The 24,739-nt window shown below is 34.0% G+C and overlaps 2 protein-coding genes across 4 annotated transcripts in view; both read right to left on the reverse strand.

The window, feature by feature from the left end:
- Positions 1 to 11,073, reverse strand: part of ABCA6 (ATP binding cassette subfamily A member 6) — an 89,837-nt gene extending 78,764 nt beyond the window's left edge. For 2 of the 3 annotated variants that reach the window (XM_063599362.1, XM_055101723.2), the window contains exons 1-3: positions 11,001 to 11,048; positions 10,046 to 10,101; positions 157 to 297 (exon numbers count right to left, since the gene is read on the reverse strand). In XM_063599362.1, coding sequence (XP_063455432.1) covers positions 157 to 252 — 96 coding nt within the window. In that variant the 5' untranslated portion in view covers positions 253 to 297; positions 10,046 to 10,101; positions 11,001 to 11,048. Of the gene's footprint in view, positions 1 to 156; positions 298 to 10,045; positions 10,102 to 10,996 lie in introns of all 3 variants that reach the window. The other variant, XM_063599361.1, reaches the window with a different exon arrangement.
- Positions 9,020 to 24,739, reverse strand: part of ABCA10 (ATP binding cassette subfamily A member 10) — a 79,984-nt gene continuing 64,264 nt past the window's right edge. The window contains 12 exon segments of the mRNA XM_034942790.3: positions 9,020 to 9,938; positions 10,046 to 10,101; positions 10,997 to 11,076; positions 13,060 to 13,200; positions 13,379 to 13,498; positions 14,321 to 14,415; positions 14,487 to 14,562; positions 14,847 to 15,025; positions 15,251 to 15,344; positions 16,035 to 16,150; positions 16,819 to 16,939; positions 17,846 to 17,937. Coding sequence (XP_034798681.3) covers positions 9,840 to 9,938; positions 10,046 to 10,101; positions 10,997 to 11,076; positions 13,060 to 13,200; positions 13,379 to 13,498; positions 14,321 to 14,415; positions 14,487 to 14,562; positions 14,847 to 15,025; positions 15,251 to 15,344; positions 16,035 to 16,150; positions 16,819 to 16,939; positions 17,846 to 17,937 — 1,269 coding nt within the window. The 3' untranslated portion in view covers positions 9,020 to 9,839.

Below are 24,739 nucleotides of genomic sequence, written 5' to 3' on the forward strand. Positions count from 1 at the left end.
TATTCTTCAGTCTCTCAATTCAACAAATACAACTAGAGAGAACTGGTAAAATCAATAAATCCCATCTACTAATTAAAAGAGAACAAAAGAGAATCAGTAGGTAATGAAACACTGTAAGAGTGCTAACTGTGGAAAGAGACAAATTTTTAAACATACCAATAAGCTCTCTCTTTTCATCCTCCATTTCTTAAGAAAATTCTTGCACAGAAGTGCTTTGGTTTGCTGATACACGCTTTTCTGTTTCATATTCATTTAGCCTATTCGCTGAAGGAGAAAGTAATCATGGTGGAACACAACCTAGAAAAAAATAAGTGTAATAAGAAAAACCTTGATCATAGTGTTGAGGAAAATATTTACTACCTTTAAAAAGTGTAAACATGAATTTAAAATATTATTTCAATAATTTATGACTGTAAAATTTCACCTCAAATATTTCACCTTAAGCTTTTTAGGGGAGTGGGTGATGGTGGGAAGGCAGAGTGATTATTATCACAATTTTGCAATAACTTGGAGTACTGAAATGGAAAAGCTGTAATTCAACTTCAGAACCTATAAGATAATTTCACATTTTTGGCCTTGTATGAGAGAACTTTAAGTACATGAATAGAGTGATTAAATTAATTTCATCCTGTTAATAGCCATTTCTTGTTCTTTACATTTAAACAGAAATCTCAGAGCTAATCAAATTAACATCAAAAGTCTGATTACTTAAATTTGTCTGAATAATAAATTACATCCACTAGATACAACCTCAATAAAGTGTTTTCTTGTAATTTTACCTTCAGATTGAATCAACTTTTATGAAAAGAGATAGGTTGTAAATCATAATCCAGGCTCAAACTACTTGAAACTTGATTCTGAGATACAGGAAGAATAAAGCAATTTCTCTCAATTTTCTGAATTCAGAAGTCCCTGAATAACTAATGAAACTACAAAATTAGCTTTAAAAGAAGCAAAAATAAATCACACGGGAAAGTAATTTTGCCCAAATATTTGCAAATCAAGAAACACAATTTGTTTTCGTTTCTGTAACCTCAAAATGAAATTCTTTCATATTTTTACATCAAAATATTCAGATAATTCTCCCTCAGCTAGCACAGAAGCAAATTTTTTCCATTTTTCTATGTCTTACTGTTACAATCTACACAATAAAAAGTGGTTGGGAAAAAGCAGAAAAATTTAGTCTTAGGTCTTTAACATAAAACACATAAGAATTGGGAAACATCTGAAAAATAGATTGATTTTAGCAGTGTCCACCCACATATTTGGCACAGCACAACAAAATAGAGCTTTACTTACTGTCAGGAAAATAATAAAAAGCACTCTAGAAACACTGTCAAAACCAGTTCTCTGTTTGTCTAGGTAACGATTACAACTTCTTTATTGCTGCTTCTTCATTTTTTCTTTAAATGGGTGCCTACTCCAGCAGCTCTTACACAGCCTGGTTTCTGAAAAGGGGTGTAGCCAGACCAAGCTGTACATGATGAACTTGTTTTGTTTTCTGTGTCTCTTTCTCCCTAAGCCAATTATTCTGCAAGGAAATGACTGTTCCGTGGTTGGTTGGGAATAAAATAAACTCTATGTTTGTTCACTTAGCCTTTCAACTACAGGGATAAGGGGGAAAACGGTAAACAAGGAAAATGGAACTAGTTCTTCAGAAATGATGAGACCAAGATGGAGGCAGGAACAAGAAAGAGTAAAAACAATAACTAACCAAACAAAGCAGTTAAATTTGTATAAGAAATCTGTATCTATTTTCTTTTCACTACTGATGAATAAACACAACTGCCAGTTAGTTGTATATTTAACTAATTCAGACTAAGTTAGCAGAATATTCTGGAGCTGATTTTTTTTTCCTAATAAAGCTAAGCAATCCATAGTATGCCTTGGAGAAACTCCTAGGACAGACAAATGAAGAATTTTTAACAAATTTGTTGCTCCCACCCTCTTCACAGTGGATACAGGATTTCATAATACATATGAACAAAATAAGCCAGTGGTTTGCCAGGTCTACAAAACATATAAAAAGATTCAGATAAATTTTTGTGCATGAAGACTAGAACAAACTGAAACATGTTTAATTCATATAGCATAGTCTGTCTCTCTCTGCTCTGTAAAGAGTTGCAAACTTTTCTTGACCTGCCACAGTGAATGGCAAAACAGGAAATCAAAGTCCATGAATTGGGAAATCTCAAATATTTGACATGGCTCCCAATCCGCAGATGTTAATAATCATAAAGCTGAGAAACTTTCTGGAGCAAAGCAGATAATTTAAACAACAGTGACAACTACAGCCATGATACTATTATGTGTATATGTGTGTATATATATAAAATGTATATATATATAATGTATATATATGTGTGTATATATATAATGTGTGTGTATATATATATAAAATGTGTGTGTGTGTGTGTGTGTGTGTATATATATATATATAATTTCTCTCCTTGGCAATTACTTCTGTTTTTAAAAATAGTCAACAGTGAAATGCCACTTTTTTTACATTGAAAATTGGCACAAACACCGTTAATAAAGGTGTTCTAAAGTTCTCATGGGGTGTGGGAAGGGAGGTCATAAACACTTAACATTTTGTAATAGTAATATAACAAAACTCAAAGTTACTTTTAAACCACCTGGAATACAGTTTAAGGCTTTTATGAATTTTTTTGTTATCATTGTTTTAGACCCTTTATACTTTATTTTAGGAATCATTTTCATTCTGCCATTCTTATAATTGTATTAAAATTCACAGCTACAATATCAATGATAATTATTTAGATTAAATATATTTATTAGTTTCATTTCTTACCATTGTTTCTTGTGTATGCTTTCTTTTCCTTTTTCTTGACCTGTTTCCTCTTACTTATTTTCATTTTGGGAGGCTGTTTTCCTTACGTAATGTGACAATTTCCCCACAAATGGTGATCTAATATACTAAAGTGCCCAGCCTCCAGCTAGAAGGGCATGGAAGTGGTGCGTAAAATATATCCCCAAATTGAATTTCCAATATATAGTCAAATTCAAAAAAGGAAGAAAAAAGATGAAGAATGTAAACAACAATGGAAGAAACAAAAAAAGACAGAAAGACATGTTTCCAGGTGTTAAAACTGAAAAGGAATTTAAAGTTTCCCTTAAGTTGTGAGTGGCATTTCAGACACTCTAGCAGTTCAAGGATATACTGGACTGAAAACCAAGCCTCAGGTGTTTTAATGACCCTCTGGCCTGAACTTGGTCCTTGAAAGGTTGGTAAGCTGGAGTTCATATTCCTGCAGGAATCCAGAGGGTTTATAGGACTGTCCGGTGCTAAAAACAGACTAGGAAAATTTCACCTACAACCTCAGGGGAGAGCAAAGCTGTATTCTCTGCCCAATTTCTGGAAGACAGACAGACAGACAGATAGTAGATAGATAGATAGATAGATAGATAGATAGATAGATAGATAGATAGATCGCCCATAGAAAATGAAACCACAAAGTATGTAGAGCATGTATCAGGTACAAGAGACAGGAGAAGGATCTGAATTTATTCTCCCAGTATAATAACCTGTCCAGAGATGTATTACAGGAGTTAGTGTAAACACTCTGGAGCCAAACTTGTGTCCAAATTCTGGCTCTGCCATGTACTAGCTGTGTGACCTTGCACAATCCATTTAACTCTCACGCCCTCAGGTTTTTTACCCCCCAAAAGTGGAAAAACAACAGTATTAATATATATATATAAGGTTATTGTAGGGGTTAAATTCATCTATGTAAGTACATAGAAAAATGAGGGAAAATTGTAAAAGCTCAAAAAATGTTATTTGCTGTTACTTCCCCTCCTCCTCCTCCTCCTTCCTCCTCTTCCTCCCTCCTCCTCTTACTATCCTGGAGTGTCACAGAGAAAACACAAAAATTCCATAAAGATACATCCAAATTTCAGAACACAAAGCAACAGAGGTAAAAGAAATATTCCTCCCAGAAGATAAACTCATAATCAAAAGTCTAACATGAAAACAAATCAGTAGGACAAACAAATGAGACTATTAGAAAACTTAAGAACTAAGGGGGAAATTATTGTGAGCTAAGCAAGCTCTGTCAAATGTGACTAATACAAAATTCTAAGTAGTAGTATTTTTAAGATCTTCCCTTTTTTTTTATAATTACGTGTGTTTCTTTGGGGAACTTTGCTGATTATCGCACTTGGATTGATCATTCTGTAGTCTAATTTTTCTCATCTGGCCAGTGATTTTTTCCCATTAATGACCAATATTAAAGAAGTCTAGATTCATCAGCATGGTGCTTGGACTCTGTTGGCCATTGATTAGGTCAGTAATAATTTCTCCTTCCTTCCTTTCTTTTTCTCTCTTTTTTCTTTCTTTTTTCTTTTCTCTTTCTTTCCTTCCTTTCTCTTTTCTTGTCTTTCTCCCTCCTCCCTCCTCCCTTCCTTCCTTCCTTCCCTTTCTTCTTTTTCCTTTTTTTTTTTCCTGACAGGCTAACCCCTTTTTTCCTTCCCCTTCATTTCTCTTTGTAAGACAGATACAAGGTTCACCAGAAACAAAAGTCCTCTTCACTTCAGTTACTACCACAGCCTGGAGATGGTTTTGGCTGAGTAGCCAGGGTTCTTGGTAGGACTTTTTTCTTTCTGGGTGACCCCCTAGACTGGTTGCAAGTGAAAAAAAACACAACAACAAAATGAAACCACATGGTAGAATGATCATGAGGCTGAGCATTTTCTTCCTTGACTAAACTCTCTGTTCTGTTCAGTGATATTACAGGCTTTCCCTTAGCTGGATCATGATTTCATAAGTCCCCCAGCCAAGGTCGAAGTATGCAATATGGGCTTTCGAATTTCTCTTCACTTTCCACCTTTCCCAATCTAATCACAGATTGGAGCAGTATGCGCTAGCTCCTGGCATCTTTCTTTAGTCTACTAAATAATTATTTGGGATGCTAAAAATGTTATAATAAGAGCCTGGGACCTCTCTTAGTTCCATTTTAGCTGTATATTTCTGCCATTTTTTTTGTTTATAGAAATGGGCACTTCACTTGGCATTACTGCCAACAGTCTCTAATTCCTTCCTTTCTGGGGAAATTTCTGGACAGCTAGGGATGGAATGCATTGGTACAACTCCACACAATGACCCAGACATTCTAGGAATATATTTGAAGTGATTACATAGATAATTGCTGTAATGGTTAATACCCAGTGTCAACTTGATTGGATTGAAAGACACAAAGTACTGATCCTGGGTGTGTCTGTAAGGGTGTTGCCAAAGGAGATTAAAACTTGAGTCAGTGGGCTGGGAAGGGCAGACCCACTCCTAATCTGGGTAGGCACCATCTAATCAGCTGCCAGCTGGGCCAGAATAAAAAGCAAGCAGAAAAACGTGAAAAAGCTAGACTGGCTTAGCCTCACAGCCTACATCTTTCTCCTGTGCTGGATGCTTCCTGCCCTCAAATATGGGACTCCAAGTTTCTTCAGCTTTGGGACTCGGACTGGCTTCCTTGCTCCTCAGCTTGCAGACAGCCTATTGTGGGACCTTGTGATTGTATTAGTTAATATTACTAAATAAACTCCCATATATATATCTGGGATATATATATATCCCAGATATATATATATCTCCCAGATATATATATATCTGGGAGATATATATATCCCAGATATATATATATCTCCCATATATATATATATCTGGGATATATATATATCCCAGATATATATATATCTCCCATATATATATATATCTGGGATATATATATATCCCAGATATATATATATCTCCCATATATATATATATCTGGGATATATATATATCCCAGATATATATATATCTCCCATATATATAAACTCCCATATATAATAATATATATGAGTATATATATATATGGAATATATACATATGGAATACATACATATGGAATATACGCATGGAATACACACACACGGAATACACACACACGGAATACACACACACGGAATACACACACACGGAATATACATATATGGAATATATATACGGAATATATACATACGGAATATATATACGGAATATATACATACGGAATATATATACGGAATATATACATACGGAATATATATACGGAATATATACATACGGAATATATATACGGAATATATACATACGGAATATATATACGGAATATATACATACGGAATATATATACGGAATATATATATACGGAATATATATATACGGAATATATATATACGGAATATATATACGGAATATATATACGGAATATATATATACGGAATATATATATACGGAATATATATACGGAATATATATATACGGAATATATATATACGGAATATATATATACGGAATATATATATACGGAATATATATATACGGAATATATATATACGGAATATATATGCGGAATATATATATGCGGAATATATATGCGGAATATATATATGCGGAATATATATATGCGGAATATATATATGCGGAATATATATATGCGGAATATATATATGCGGAATATATATATGCGGAATATATATATGCGGAATATATATATGCGGAATATATATATGCGGAATATATATGCGGAATATATATATGCGGAATATATATATGCGGAATATATATATGCGGAATATATATATGCGGAATATATATATGCGGAATATATATATGCGGAATATATATGCGGAATATATATATGCGGAATATATATATGCGGAATATATATATGCGGAATATATATATGCGGAATATATATATGCGGAATATATATATGCGGAATATATATATGCGGAATATATATATGCGGAATATATATATGCGGAATATATATATGCGGAATATATATATGCGGAATATATATATGTGGAATATATATGGAATATATAATATGGAATATATATATGGAATATATAATATGGAATATATATATGGAATATATAATATGGAATATATATGGAATATATAATATGGAATATATATATGGAATATATAATATGGAATATATATATGGAATATATAATATGGAATATATATATGGAATATATATATGGAATATATATATGGAATATATATATGGAATATATAATATGGAATATATATATGGAATATATAATATGGAATATATATATGGAATATATAATATGGAATATATATGGAATATATAATATGGAATATATATATGGAATATATAATATGGAATATATATATGGAATATATAATATGGAATATATATATGGAATATATAATATGGAATATATATGGAATATATAATATGGAATATATATGGAATATATAATATGGAATATATATATGGAATATATAATATGGAATATATATATGGAATATATAATATGGAATATATATATGGAATATTTAATATGGAATATATATAGAATATATAATATGGAATATATATATGGAACATATAATATGGAATATATATATGGAATATATATATATATGGAAGAATGTTGCATGTGTATCTTTGGCAGGGTTCTCTAGAGGGACAGAACTTCTGCAGCATTGTTTCTAACAGGAAAACTGAGAAACAACCTGTATATCTTTCAATTTATTCTCAACTAAAAAGTTTTGGTACATCCAAACACTGAAATACTACATACACACTACAAAAAAAAAAAACTGACTTAAACTGACATAGGTATACAATAAACAAGGAAGGTGTGATGTTCGTAGTATGATGTTAAGTAATTATATAATAGTAGATATATTATCCTGTGTGTATATGATAGAAAAATGTATTAGCTAAGAAAGAGTATTTTCCAGTTTAGATTGTATAAATACTATAATTTTTATGGCAAAACACATAAGATTTTAAAAATTATATTTTTTAAAGTTAAATGAATGGAATTCTCCACTTTGACAATTTTTAAGTGTACAATTCAGTGACATTAATTGCATTCACAAAATTGTGCAACCAGCACCACTGTCTAGTTCTCAAATTTTTCATCAACCCAAACAGGAATTCTGTAACCATTAAGTGATAACTCCCACTCTCTCCTCCCCCTAGCCGCTAGTAATTTTTAATTTCTTTCTGCCTCAGAGAATGTGCCTAATTTATTAATAGATATTCCATATGAGTGTAAGCATACAATATTTTTCCTTCTGTGTCTGATTTATTTCAAGCAGATTTTGTTTTATTATATTTTTGCCACAATAAAAAAAATTAAATGGATTGAGACACTGAGAATTTATGGGCAATAACTGTATATTCATTTTATTTGCAACAGTTGTTTTTTTTTTTTTGCCCAATCTAACACAATCCTGCTAAATTTTCTGATTCATTTGCTTCTGTGTTCATCCAATCAATGTTTCATATTGCTCTGCTGCAAAATCTGCTTGTTGGAAGCATGTGAAAGTCAGCAACTGCATGTCAGCTCTGCTTCCATCAGGCCTATCTTCTTACCGCTGCTTCTGACTTTAGGGTGGTTTCTGTGGCAGTGGTCCTCCTGTCACTTTTGGAACAAGACACATTTTGCATTGAAGTTGTTGCTTGCCTGACGTCCTATCTTCCCAGGTGTTTCACAGGACACTTTTAGGCTGACTTTTTCAGTTGGGATTCTGAAACCACAGGTTGTACAAGAAGCGTGGTGCCAATATCTGCATCCAGTGAGGCCTCACACTGCTTCTACTTGGCAGAGGTGAAGTGGAGCCAGCATGTGCAAAGATCACATGGTGAGAGAGGCAGAGAGAGGGAGAAGATGCCAGGCTCTTTTTAACTACCAGTTCCCCTGGGAACTAACAGAGTGAGCACTCACTCATAATTGCAAGGACAGCACCAAACAATTCATGAGGGATACATCCCTATGACCCAAACACCTCCCACTGGGCCCCACCTCCAACACTGGGAATCAAGTTTCAACATGAGATTCACAGGGTCAAATATCCAAATGATAGCAGATGGATAATGACTTTTTTTACAGGTCAGAGAATAAAGTTATATGGATCTTACAGAAGAGAGAGAACCATCAGTTGATATCTTAACCACTTACCTTAAGACTCTAATGAACAAAACATAAGAAAAGTCCATCAAAGTTTTATTTCTAAGAAATAAACTTGCATATAACCCAAACATAACAACTCTGGTATTACATCAATACAGCTATAACATTAATGCAGCAATTATATAACACAAAAGTGCTATAATGACATGGGAAATGTTCATGAACTGTGAGGTGAAAAGATACAGAAAATGACTATGCCTACTGATACTACCTTTGAAAAAGGATCCATAAAAAATACATTGAATATAAGTTGGCTAAAGAAAATATTAACTGCGGTACTTTCTTACAGATTATGGCTATCTTCTTCCATGTAACTTCAATATGTACTAAAATTCACATGCATTTATTTTATAATCAGAATGTCATTATAATTAAATGTTATGCTGTGCCATTTCATCAGTTTATCAGACCTTCTTATAGTCAATGTCATATTAAATTAGAATCCGAGTAAATAATGTTTAAAAATAGCTGATACATTTGAAGTTCAGGCTAAAAAGCTCATATTTTTATTTGTAAAATGTTCTCAGTGTTAGCTTTATTGATAATAACCGAAAACCAACCTAATATTGTATGATTTTTAAATTATTTTTAAGCACAAAATAGACCCATGTTGGGGATGAATAACATGTCTGATTTTGTTAATTTTGTCTACTACTTTTCCCTATATTTCCTTGTTTCCTTCATCCTAAATTTTTAAAAATGAAAACTTTAATCATTATTGAATGTTTATTAAATGTTTTCTTTTGTTAACTGAAGTAAAAGGAAACATTCTTGTAGAATTATGGAAACTAACAATGTAGTAGGACCTAAAATTGAATGTTAGGAGGTTCTTCATTTTAAGGGTCTTCCTGTGGGAGAAGTTTCCATTGAACTGTTGTACCAATTTTATCATCAACATTTCCCAGCTCCTGCTCTTTACAGAGTTCTAAGAATACCTAAGTAAGAGAAAATAAAAAAGATACAAAAATGTCAGGGTGTGTCTGAAAGATGGATTCACACTGAGGTCATCTGGATGGTGCTCACTCGTTCAATGAAAACCCACCTGCTCCAAGGTAGCCTGAGAGAGGCTGTATTCCTCCAGGTTGAAGGTCTGTTTCACTGCATGTAAAGAGACTGACATTAGTGGCTTATATATTTTTCACCAAGTGTTTGTAAAGTCATACAATAGAGACAGTAGCTTCAAATTGTTTAGATACTGTAAGATATAGGCCAAATAATTACATTTTCTTGAAGGATAAAGAAGAGTGGTGATATGGCTAATAAAAGATAGCCATGCATGAACATATTCAGTTTCCTATAAACTCGAAAAAGCTCCTTGTGTCCTATTTTAGTATTATCCTTTTGATTCTTTACATATATGCTTTGGACTCCAAATCAGTTGTCCAGAATAATTTATTCTATATTTGTAAATCTACAGAGGAGTCCACTCCATGCTGGCTCCCTTTTCACACTTGCACATTCTGCGTCAATAGCCATAAATACGCAGTGTCTCTGGAACTAGTTCAGAAGCCCCTCTTCAATAGTGACTTGTTACACCTCACCCCTCTGTGTTTTCTTTCGCTGACCTTCACTCAGTCCTCCAACTGTTGCCTCTGTACATTTGCTCCTGGTACCTTGGCTTTTAGAAACATAGAGACCTCAAGAGCTCCCCTTGATATTCTTTGGGACAACATTCTCATAATTATCCTTCAATTCTATGCACGGGTGTCATGGTAAGAAACAGCCCTGGTACCCCAATTCAATCCTGCAGGATAGAGTAACCTGACTGACTTGTGGCTGGGCTTCCTGGTCAGCACAGGAAGAATCAGGTGGAACAAACCAACATCTAGGACCACGACTTCCTTTCCTTTGAGATTGTTATGACTATCCTGGTAGGGATTTTTCAAGTTTTGATTGAGTATTTCATTGTTCTACTTCAAATTACATAGTCTATATTCCACATGAAAATATGCAACCAATACATAAAGTCTTATTTATATATACCCAAACTTACTCGCCTCTAACTTGAAAAAGGCCCGAGATAGAGGGTGGACATCCTCCACAGGTAACTTATACGCCATTAAAGAGGAATATCTGTCAGGAAGAAGAGTGAGATTTATTACTAAGTTTCAGTGTGATAATACGGGGGAGGAATTAATAGGCAAAGTAAAATAATTTTTCAATGTGTTCTTTAAATAAGTGTCTGATTTGATATAGCATGAATCAGTGTGAAATTACAGATTCAATCATAAAAAAAGTTATAACAACAAAAATCTGGTTGCCTCTAATTTTATGTTAAAGATAAATTCTGAGAAATAGCTCTGATTAAGAATCTTTCCCACTCAGCCTGCACTTTGTTATTGTGCTATATTTCTTACTTACTCTCAAAAAGCAACCTTTCTAGAATGTTTACCTTTCCCCTCTCTCATAGGAGAGATTGAGATTTAATTTTCAATCTCTCCTATAAGAATTAAAATATGTTGAACTCTCTCCTGCTAAAAAAAAATTTTTTTCTTGACCTTCAGACCCCCTTTCATGTTGCACAATCCAAGGAACACTCTTCAGTCCTCATTTTGCAAACTTTTCAAAAGCATTAAATAAAATTGTACACACCCTCCTTAAAACAAACATACTCTTTCTCTCTTAGCTTCTGAGACAACCACACTTAAACGATTTTCCTTCTAACTCTCTAGGCCTGCACTGCTTAATAGAGTAGCTATTAAATCCATGTGGCTATTTAAATTTAAAGTAATTAAAATAAATAAAATTGAAAATTCAACTCCTCATTCACACCAGCCACATCTGAAGTACTCAGTAGCTACGTATGTGTAGTGACTACCATCCTAGACAGCACAGAAAGGACATTTTCATTATCACAAAAATTCTACTGGCCAGTGCTGTTCTAGATACTCCTCAGTCTTTGTTGGTATGGTTGTGGTGGTACTGTCCACACAGGAAGATTTATTTTCTTCCTCAATCCCATCTCAAAGCTGAGAGCTCCTGGGGTTCATCCGACTTCCCATCTCTCTTGTTGGCCTCAACATTCTCCTAGTTTAGTGGTCTTCTATATGGTAAAAAAAAATCCCCCACTTTGTTTGTTGCCAGACCAGATCTCAATGACCTCTTCCTTCTCTTGTGAGCCACAGGTCTACATCTCTTACTTTGGCATCTCCACTTGGATATCTCTTTACACATCAACTACATGAGCTTTTGTTTCATCCTTGACATTTGTAGAATTCATTCTTGACCTAAGTTCTTTAAATGTGCTGTTTCCTGGAAACAGTGTCTGTTACTCCCACTCTTCAGCTGACCAAACCCTGCTCAGTCTTAAAGTCCTACCTCAATGTCATATCCTCATTTATTTGTATCTTCATTTGCTTAATATCTTCACCTCCAAAAGGAAGAACCTTGTCTATTTTGTTGACTATTCAATACACAGCTGGCAGCAGATAATACGTGTTCAATAAATATAACAAATATTATAAAAATAAATGAGTAGAAATGGTATACAAGAAAATTCTGTTCATCTTTCAATTAAATTCAGTCTCATTCTGCTATTCACAAGGGTTTGATTACCATTACTTGTAACCCATGGTTGACCACATACAACTTTAAAAGAAACATTGGGAGGATCAAATGATTTATAATTGAATAATTTAGGATAGAGTCAATCCTTCTCAAGCATGGAAGTCTGTGTTACGGAGCTCTTGATGCAATTTATATTCAGCAAAATCCTGTAGGTGAAAGCATTGTTTTCATTGTCTATTTTTAAAAAATCATTAAAAAGTTGATAGTTTAATTTGTCTGTACTTTGTTCTTAATCTCCAAGCCATTCCACCATTTACACACATATATGAATGCACACACACACACCATTCACCTTTTCTGAGGTCTAAAACACTCACTGAAAATAACTGTTTAGTTTTTGTAACGCATCCTAGCAATCCTCAAACAGGTTGTTTTGTGATGAATAAGTCCACTCTGCCTTTCTCTTCCGGTTTAGACTAGCACAAAACTAATTGATGCTAATACTGGAAAACACTCATACTTGTCACTCAAACCGAAAACATCCTTTACCTTTCCTGCCAAGCGGCCTGTGGGAAAAGCTTCAAAATCTCTGTGTGGAGAGCTTCCACCTGGGTAGGTTCTTTCATTTTTATTTCTAGTAAATAATCTCTACCAAACTTGTTTTTCAGATGTTGAATGGAACCAATACACCTAGTTCAGGGGAAATAAAGAAAAAATACTTGTCTCTTAATTTCTTCCTCGGTTCTCACTGTAGAGGAAGGTGTTTAATTACAGGTTAGGGAGCTGTAGAGCATCAGCTGCTCATAGCAAACTGAAACTCTCTCTATAAGAACATGCTAGTCCCATGCTGGTCAGGACAGGCACCCACCTTAGCGTTCCTGACACCATCATGGCCATACGGTCACACACAGCCTCAGCCTCTGACATGTAATGGGTGGTCAAGAGGGTGCCCCTCTCCTTGTTTTTAACGGTAGCCTGAAGTATCTGCCTAAAGATAAAGTAAGAGATTGTTTGCATTTAGAAAGTAATTTGGGGAAATAGATAAATAGAAAAAAGCAGGAAATCTAAAGAGAAAATGTTATGTTAGGATGCAAGAAACCTGTGCAACATGGTGAAACCCCATCTCCACAAAAAAAATTTAAAAATTAGCCAGGCATGGTGGCACATGCCTGTGGTCCCAGCTGCTTGGGAGGCTGAGATGAGTGGATCGCTTAAGCCCAGGAGGTCGAGGCTGCAGTGAGCTGTGATTGCACCACCGCATTCTAGCCTGGGTGATGGAGCAAGACCCTGTGTCAAGTAATACAATTAAATAAATAAATAAATAAATAAATAAATAGGCTACAAGAGAAAATCTTTGCCATAGAGAAAAAGAATAAAAATTGTGTTATATTGCCTAATGATAGTACCATATTAATAGGCTTCATAAAAAAGAAGAGTATTGGTTAAAATAATGCACTATTGGGGAAGAAAAGTAGAAAAGTTGGAGTAAAAAATACAGAAACATCATACTATATGACTTTCAATAATTGAAAAATGAAATGGAAAAATAAAAAGACAGGGGGGAAGAGGAATAAGAAAGAGAAATCCAAGCAAATATAATCAAGAGTTTATTTGGGTCTTAAAATATCTATTTTTTCCCTCCTGCAGGAATTTTGAATGCTATATTAGGTTTCACTGAATTACATAATAGAAGATGTGCACATCAAAGGTTAATGGAGCAAAATGTAACAAAGAAACAAAACAAAAACAAAAACAAAAAAATCCTAGAGGTATTCTCTGGACTCTGACACTTAATATTCACTCTCCTTACCACATTTGCTGCTGCCCCTCGGGGTCCATCCCGGTGAATGGCTCATCTAGAAGCACCACTGATGGGTTCCCCAGGATGCTCAGCACAAAGCACAGCTGCAATGCAAGGAACAGCCCATGGGCACCCAGCCATGGGTGCACAGGGAAACCCCGAGCCCGGCCCATACCTTTCTCTTTATTCCCTCTGACAGAGTTTTCACAGGAGCCTTAAGTTGTTCCTGGAGCTTAAGAGCTTCCACCAATCTGACAAAAAACAGTGTGATTATACATGAAGTATATGGCAAATGGACCTATCTAAAACAACTGTAGGAAACTCTAAGCACTATTATTCTAGATAGTAAATTTAAGCTTCCTTAACATTTTCATAAATGCTAAATCTTATGATTTGGTTCTTATTCAGGTATTTGAATCATTTTATTTGCATGAAAATTTAAAGACATTGTTTATAATTTCCTTTTAATATATAATGAAGAAATGACCTATTTTCCCCTTCCTCCTGCTACAAATTGTGAGACTTCTCTCTGTACCGTGAAATACTGAGAGCAGCATCTTCTTTGCCCAGTCCTTTCACAGCTGCATACAACTCCAAGTGCTCTTTCATTGTAAGCTTGGGCCACAGTGAGTTCTCCTGAGGGCAGTACCCCAAGAACTTGAGGCTGTTGTCATGCTGTTGCCTTACTGATGCTCTGCTGCCTTGTAACACCACCTACACAAGACAATGAATGTCAGATCCACCTTTGGTTTTTGCTCCAATCCCCCTTCTACTAAAGGAGATAAAAGTGGCCATTAAGCTACAATATTTTTTGAATACACAAGAGAAATTTTATAAATTCTTTCATCTATTTTTTAAAAAGATATTTGATTTACTGATAGGAATAATATAAAGATGTCATCAATATTTAAAATAAAATTTCCTTCACATGTCACATACCACTCCTGCAGTTGGCTTTGTGCACCCAGTTATCATTTTAATGGAAGTACTTTTACCAGCTCCATTGTGTCCTAGTAATCCCAAAACTTCACCTGGAAGAAAGAGTCACCATCAATATTTGAATTTTCAAGGTTGACTAATCTAAAATTGCTTGGTTGGTTGCATAACATTTTGAAACAAAATGACTTTTTTTTTTTTTTTTTCAGAGACAGAGTTTTGCTCTGTTGCCTAGGCTGGACTGTGGTGGTGTAATCATTGCCTGCTGCAGCCTCGATCTCCTGGGCTCAAGCGATCTTCCTGCATCAGTCTCCCAGGTAGCCAGAACTACATGCATGCACCACCACACCCAGCTAATTTTTAAATTTTTTGTAGAGATGGAGTCTTGCTATGTTGCCCAGGCTGGTCTCGAAATCCTGGCCTCAAGCCTCCCGCCTCAGCCTCTCAAAGCATTGGGATTAGAGGCACGAGCCACCGTGGCCACCTCAAAATAACATTTCTGAAACAAACGCTTAGTTAGCACCTTGAAAAATCTCCTGTATTACAACATTAATACAGAGAATCAGGATCTTCTTAATCCAAGACTGGGTTTCTTGCCATTTGAATTGGGACATGATTTTGAAGTAGAAAAGACTTATCTGCTGACATGTGAAGAAGTTTTATAATTACACATTAACCAGGATATATGAACAGTCTCAATGAATAAAAATTTGTCCCCTTCGTAGTCTTAAATCTAGAGAATAAGGAACATTATAATAATAATAAAAGGAACAATTGTTCAAACCTTTTTTTAACACAAAAGGAAACATTTCTGATGGCTATTTTCTTCTTTCTTGTTGAAAAGCAACTTTTCTTTGTCTCATAATATTCCTTGTGTAAACAGCTTGCAGTTATGACTGGTTCCTGGAAAACATGACAAAGCATGATTTCCCTGTTAAATTTCAGATACTTTACGAATTGATGTTTTATTTTCCATTCCCTAGTCTATAAACCCAACTAAATTTAATGCCAGGCTGAAGAGCTTTAGCCTCTTTTTTCAAATAAAATACCCAAATGTATGTTCATAAATAAGGGCTACTTAATCAACTACTAATAAAATTAATTCCTAATCAAATACATTCCCTTTGCATTATGCTAGCAGCTATCTTTGCCCTTTCCACAATTTCATTCCCAGTTTATTCCTTATTGATTTCCATGCATTGTAAATTCATTTGCTCTTGTTCATATGCTATTCAGTTATTAATATTACAAGCATACTATAATATAAAATGAAATTGCAACTCTTGAAAAATGTGCGATTTTGCTAAAATTGATTAAAACATTCGAGAACTTGTTGATTACACTGATGAATGAGGAGCTGGAAGAGTAAGACCCACAGAAAACTGAAGAAGAAAAAATTAAAAGAATGAGGACGGGGTAGTTACTTTTAAAGAGAATAATTTGAATATAAGCTATAAATAGAAATATTAAAGAAACTAAAGCAGCTTTTCAAAATAAAAACCAACATCTCATCAATTCTAGAGGACAAACTATCTGAGCATTTTATTAAGGGTCTAATCCCTGCTGTTCACTTCCTCCAAGTTTGGAGCAGTGAGTGCATTTGCTGCTTGGACTCTTTCAGCTTGAACATCTTCATCTTCTTCTTCGGGCTCTTCTGGATTGGGATGAGTTTCTCTACTCCGTGGAGAGATTCTACAGAGGAAATAAAATAACATAAAAATGCAATTTTGGCTGTACAACTGTTAAGAAAATGTAAACCCCTATAATTAAATTATTATCCTTTTTAAAAAAGACTATCACATCATTAATTTATTACCTACAAGATTCTTCTTGGCAGTAATAACACCTCCGGTAGCCAAGTCCCTTGAAATATTCTTTGACTATTTCTTCTCTTTAAAACATTGTATCCTATCTGTCAACTGGCTCTGTCACTTCGTTCTTTTAAATCACTCAAATGTAGACATATGGTTCTTTTAGTCTGTCACCATCCAGATCATGACCACATTCCTCATAAAAGATCATCCTAACTGGTTTTATATGGAACCAGTTTTTACTGTACCTTCTCCTTAGGGACCCATAATGGCCACAACCAGGAGAAAAGCAAGCTTTGATGCTTAAACACTACTTACAGACATGTACAGGACAAAAACTTACCTTGCCTAAAATCAGAACCTATGACTTAGAAACTATCCCTGCATCCAATCTAATTCTGTTTTCTTTTTCTGAAAATAGCACTATGCAATATGCTTAGCCAAGTGTTGGGTAGTAAATCCATTTTAATAAACTGATGTTAAATGTACTGCAATAAAGACTAAATATTTAAGATCACAACAGGAGGATTACTTGAGGTCAGGGGTTTGAGACCAATCTGAGCAATATAGCAAGATCCTGTCTCTATTTTCAAAAATAAAAACAAATAAAATTATAAATTTAAAAAGATTAAATATTTAAATTACATTCAGATCTCAATTAGTATTCTCCCAACCTGAAACCCTGTTTCTATTTTCAAAAACAAAAACAAATAAATAAATGAAATTATAAATTTAAAAAGACTAAATATTTAGATTACATTCAGATCTCAATTAATATTTTCCCAACCTGAAAACTGGGTCTTTATTCATTATTTCATTTCCATACTTCATTTCCAGACACCTTATGACAAAAAGGAAAATAACACTCTGAAGGTATGGCTAAAAGAAAAGAAAAATAATCAGAATTAGCATCACCATGGCATTCACACTCAATGGTCAATATTTGTCCATTTTTTTGTCACAGAAGATTTGATCATTTTCTTATAAATTTGACAAGCAACTTGTAAAATACTTCTCATGTGGAAGAAAGGTTTATTCAAACTCACCCTCCCACTGAGAAAGAATTAAAAAGCCCACATTAATTTTTTAAAAAACTTTTAAAAAGCATAGAAGAGCTAATAAAATAGTATGGGCTTTTAAAGCCAAATCTAAATGAATACAGGAGATAGGTTTAGCCCCAAAGCAACTCTTGTCCTAGAGTTATTCTTTATCCTTGAAATACTCAAACTTCCGTTTTCATGCCATGTCCAGGAGCAGAAGACAGAAGAAACTGTTGAAGCAGAGAGTCTTCCCCAAGTAAGGGGTAGATAGGTCACTCTTTCTCTAATAAAGGATGGACCTCAAAGGGTTATATTTTTAGTGAGGGGTGAAAAGAACCCTCAGGATATTGCTAACATCATTGCCTTAAGTGCTCATCATGGAAAGAGAAAGTGAAGGTGGAAATACAAGCCAGCTTTTACACAGACTTGGAGCCCAAATTCACATCGCTGGATGGTCAAAACAAAACCTCAAGCCTAGGACATGGTTTAACATGGTACCAGACTGGTAGTGTCCCTGTGAACTTGACAGAAGCAAACAAAATGTAATAGTTATCCCAGAAACAGACTCTACATATATAGGCAACTGATATATGAATAGAAGTAGCTCTGAATATCAATGGGAAAGGCACAGACCTTTCAATAAACAGTTGTCTCAACTGCTGGGACAACTGGACATCCTTAAAGATAGAAATAAAACAAGCCCACAGGAAAAAAAAATGAATTTTAGATGATTGAAGACATAAATGTGAAAGGGAAATATAAATATTTTAGAAAATAATATAAAATAATATCTTCTTGACCTTAGGGAGGGGGAGATTTCTTAAACATTACAGAATATAAAATAAAATTTATTAATTTTTAATGGTTTTATTTAAAATAAATTAATCATTCTTAACAGAGGCTCACAGGCTTTGAGAAGATTCCAGATTCATTCTTGATAAATACTAGAAACAAACAAAAGACAAAAGCTCTCAGTAACTCAGGAATTGAGGGATTTAGTAAGATAAACAGTTTATATTTTTAAAAGTTACTATGATGATAATGGTTAAGCACTAAGAAAATTCTCAGTAAAATCAGAAACAATGTAAGGATGCCTTCTTGCAACAATGTTAGTGTTAGTGGATGATTTTTAGAGATTCAAGCCAATGTCATAAAGCAAGAATATATAATGCAGTATATATTTTCAAAATAAAAATATAATTATTTCATAACATGGTTGTTTCACCGGAAAATGCAAGATAAGAATCTGAAAAAAAATTGGAAATAAGAAAATTCAGTAAGGTAAACTGATATAAGATAATTGTACAAGAATTTTATATTTTTGTATAGAAACCTAGCTAGAACGTGCAATGGGAACAAAATTTTATGGCAAATAAATAAATACATAAATAAATGTAACTGAATATACACAAAAGGGAAATAAAGTAAAAATATAAAATAAAATACTAAAGTATATAAAATAAACCTTAAATGCAGATAAACCTTTAAACATAAATATTTTCAACTCACAAATACTGCTCTAGCAAAATAAACATTAACAATAATGTCCATAAAAGTCCACATACCAGTTTCTGGCACTTGACTGCATTCTAATTTTCATCAATAAAATTGAGTAGGAAAATAGAAAAGTTTTGAAAAATTAGGATGATAGGACATACGTATCATTTTGAATTGATCAAAATATATAAAGCTACCATAATTAAAACAATGTAGTCCTGACACTGATGTAAACAAATGGATCAATGGGGAGAATATCAACACAATCAGTCCATAGATATAAGCAAATTTAATACTGATAAAGATGTCATTTCATGTTGGAAGACATAAAATGGAGTATTCATAAATGGCATTGAGATAACTAAATGCCCTTTTTTGGAAAAACTTAAAATACAAAGGTTAGTCTATATCTAAAAACAAATCATAAAATATATCCAGAGGATTAAACATTTAAGTATTTTAAGAAACAGCAAAAATTATAAAACAGGAAAGGGTGACCCACATTCAGAAAAAAAAATTAGTTAACAGAAATTGGTTTTGAGTGTTATCAAAGATGTACAAAAGCTACTATACATTCACTAAACTAAATAAAGTCATATTTCAAAAATTAAAGTAAAATATGACTCAAATACAGACTTTCTATTATATAATTGATCTGAAGAACAGGCAGAAAAATGATGAGCAATAAATAAACAGAGCCTCAAAGATTATCAAGCATACCAAATATATGTAATGGTAGTTCCAAAAAGATAGGGGAGAGAGAAAGAACAGAAAATTTTTTTTAAGAAATGATGGCCCAAAACTTCCAAAATTTGTTTTAAAAAATATTCATATACACATTCAAGGAGCTTAACAAATCATAGGTAAGATAATTACAACAAGATCCATATCTAGACACATCAGAGTCAGATTGCTGAAAATCAAAGGCAGAGAAAACAGTAAGTGGGAGAGGACTCATCACTCAGAGAGAAGTAACAATACAATTTCTTCTCTTCAGAAACAATGGAGGCCAGGAGAAAGTGTGATGATGTAATCAAAGAACTGAAAGAAAAAAATGTATCCAAAAATTGTATACCCAGTAAAATAATTTTTCAAAATAAAATCATTCCCAAGTTGTTCCAAATTGCCTTAATGTGGCCATCATTACATTAAAAAGGGAGACAATAAAATAAATAAATCAGCTATAAAATTTTTATTTTAAAATAGACCAATGGTATAGAATAGAAAACCCAGAAATAAACCCTCCCATATATGCTCAAATAATCTTCAACAAGGGTGCCAAGACCACTCAATGTGAAAAAGACAATCTCTTCAACAAATAGTGCTAAGAAAACTGATGTCAATATGTAAAACAATGAAGTGGAGGCCTTATATTATACACAAAATTAACTCAAAATGGATCAAAGACCTAAATGGAAGACCTAAAACTATAAAACTCATAGAAAAAAACTTCATAAAATTGGACTAGACAGCGATTTATTCAATACGACACTAAAAACACAAACAACAAAACCAAAAATAGACAAATGTGTTTGCATCAAATTAAAATATTCTGTGCATCAAAGGACACAACTGACATGGTGAAAAGATAACCTACAGAATACAAGAAAACATTTTCAAATCATATATCTGATAAGGAGTTAATATTCAGAATATATTTTTAAAACTCCTACAACTCAGTAACAACAAAAATTCAAATAACCCAATTTAAAAATGGGCAAATAATGGCCGGGCACGGTGGCTCATGCCTGCAATCCCAGCACTTTGGGAGGCTGAGGCAGGTGAATCATGAGGTCAGGAGATTGAGACCATCCTGGCCAACATGGTGAAACCTCCACTCTACTAAAAATACAACAATTAGCTAAGTGTGGTAGCATGCACCCATAGTCCCAGCTATTCAGGAGGCTGAAGCAGGAGAATCACTTGAACCCAAGAGGCGGAGGTTGCAGAGAGCCGAGATTGCACCACTGCATTCCAGCCTGGTGACAGAGCAAGACTCCAGAAAAACAAACAAACAAACAAAAAAACCAAATAACTTGAATAAATATTTCTCCAAAGAAGATATATAAATGGCCAACATTAAATGTCAATGAAACGCAAATGAAAACCACAATGGCATACCACCTCACATCCATTAGGATGACTACTATATAAAAAAATAAGTGTTGGTAAGGATGTGGAGAAATTGGAACTCTTGTACACTGTTGGTGAGACTGCAAAATGGTGCAATTTCTATGGAAAACAGTATGGAGGTTCCTCAAAAAATAAAACTAGAACTACCATATAATTCAGCACTCCCACTTCTGGGTATTTATCCAGAAGAACTGAAAGTAGCATCTTGAAAAGAGATTAACACACCCAAGTTCATAGCTTACAATAGCCAAGAGGTAGAAGTAATGCAAATGTTTATTGACAGAATGAATAGATTTTTTAAATTATGGTATATACATACAATTCAATATTATTCAACCTTAAAAAGGAGTGAAATCTTGACATATGTCTCAACATGGATAAACCTTGAGAACATTATACAGAGTGAAATAAGCTAGTCACAAAAAGACAGATACTTTATGATTTCATGTATATAAGATATATAAAGTAGTAAAATTTATAGAAGCAGAAAGTAGAATGGTGATTACCGGTTTGGGCAAAGGGGAAAAGGGAAATTGTTTAATGGCTATACAGTTTCAGATTTACAAGATTAAAAGTTCTGGAGATTCTTCTCACAACATTGTAAATATGCTTAAAAAACGGAACTATACATTTAAAAATCATAAGGATGGTAAATTTTATGTTACGTGTCTTTTTATTACAATTTGAAAAGCTGAAAAAACTTATATGTGAAAAATAATTGCAGTTGTTTTTACCACCACAGGTCACTGACTAGAAACAAATAGGTAAATAGCCATGAAGTATAATGTGGTGGGATGTGATGAAAGCCGCTTCTAGGCCTGGCCGTTAAAACAAGGGGACTTCAAAAATACCATGAAAAATTCATATGATGAAAAACCTATGTGTGGATTTCAAATTTGGGGGGCAACAAAATAAACTCATCCTAACTTCTTATAACATGTTTGAACAGGATCTGGTTTGAGGTACTAAGAAGGGTACATTCATTTGAAAATAGGTACATTCATTTGAAAAGAGCCCCTATCAGAACATGAATTCTGCTAAAACTGAAGCAAGAACAAACATCAAGTGTATGGAGAAGCTTGGAAGGAAGAATGGTGAAATCATCGATGCTGTAAAAAAGTTTATGAGGGCAATGGCCCAAAGAAATTAGCAACTTACAGATGGTTAAGTGGTTTTAAGAAGGAACAAGACAATGTTGAAAATAAGTCCTATAGCAGCAGACCATCCACATCAATTTGAGAGGAAAAAATTCACCTCTTTCATCTCCTAATTGAAGAGGACTGACAATTAACAGCAGAAACAATAGTCAAATCACAAACATCTCAATTGATTCAATTCACATAATTCCGATTGAAAAATTAAAGTTAATCAAACTTTCTACTTAGTGCAGGACAAAACTGTTGTGTCCAGGTTAGCAGAAGACAAGAGCAGAGCATTCAATGGAGATTTTAAACACATGGGATTGAGATTCTGAAGCAATTTTTTTGAATAACTGTTTACAGGAAATAAAACATGGCTTTACCAGTATGATTCTGAAGACAAATCACAATCAAAACAATGGCTACCAAAAGGTAGAGGTGGGTCCAGTTAAAGCAAAAGTGAATTAGTCAACAGCAAAGGTCATGGGCAACAGTTTTTTGGATGCTCAGGGCATTTTGTTTGTTGACTTTCTGGAGGGACAAAGAATGATAACATCTGCTTATTATGAGAGTGTTTTGAGAAAGTTAGACAAACATCCAGGAAATCTTTACTAGAAGGTCCTTCTCCATCATGGCAATGTTCCTGCTCATTTCTCTCATCAAACAAGGGCAATTCTGTGAGAGTTCCTTTGGGAAATTATTGAGGGGTATCCACCTACAGTTCTGATTTGGCTCCTTCTGAATTCTTTTTGTTTCCTAATCTTAAAATATATGTAAATGGCACCCATTTTTGTTCAGTTAGTAACGTAAAAGATACTTCAATGACAAGGTTAAATTCCCAGGATCCTCAGTTCTGTAGGAATGAACTAAATGATTGGTATCGTTGCTTACAAAAGTGTCCTCACTTTGATGGGGTTTATGTTGAAAAAATTACATATATACCTATACATATATATATATGAGACGGAGTCTCTCTCTGTTGCCCAGGCTGGAGTGCAATGGCACAATCTCAGCTCACTGCAACCTCCATCTCCTGGCTCAATCGATTCTCCTGCCTCAGCCTCCCGAATAGCTGGAATTACAGGCACATGCCACCACGCCCAGCTAATTTTTGTATTTTTAGTAGAGATGGGGTTTCACCATGTTGCCCAGGCTGGTCTTGAATTCCTGACCTCAGGTGGTCCACCCACCTCGGCTTCCCAAAGCGCTGGGATTACAGGCGTGAGTCACTGCGCCTGGCCAAAATTTATATTTTTTTATTTTCAACTTTTAGTTCCATTTTCCCATGAGGATTTTGGAGTCCCATCTTGTCTAATGTTCTAACCTTTTCTTCCACTGCAAAGGCAAACCTGAAGATTGAGGGGTGTCAAAAAGCACAGCCACCAAATGGAGGTAGGCAGCCAAATACACAATAGAATTTATTTGAAAAACAAATCCCTATTAAGTCTTGAAGGTTCCAGGGTTTGTTTGCTGTGTCAGAGTTGCAATGAACATATATTCCCCAGCTGGACAACTGTATGCCTTTAGAATTCAATGGTCAATTAAAAATGACTATATATGGAACATCTCTGCATGTATTTACAAAACAGGAAAAATATACATTCATTATACAAAGACCCAGGTAAAAATGTATAAAAGTTTATAAATCAAAACAAATTTAGAGGTTTCTTCCTTGATAAACTGCTGTTCTGCTATTAAAGAGGAAACAAGAGGTGTGCAAACAAGAGTATGTCTCCTCCTTCTGCCTCATTTACCATAATACACAGAAATAACATTTATATTTTGTTTCACTGTCTTTCCCCACTATAAAATTCCATTTAATTTTTCTCCTTTCCTCCTCATTATTCAAATTAGTTGTTATTAACACATATT

The sequence above is a fragment of the Pan paniscus genome, chromosome 19 (genome assembly GCF_029289425.2).
Source record: "Pan paniscus chromosome 19, NHGRI_mPanPan1-v2.0_pri, whole genome shotgun sequence".
Classification (NCBI taxonomy): domain Eukaryota; kingdom Metazoa; phylum Chordata; class Mammalia; order Primates; family Hominidae; genus Pan; species Pan paniscus.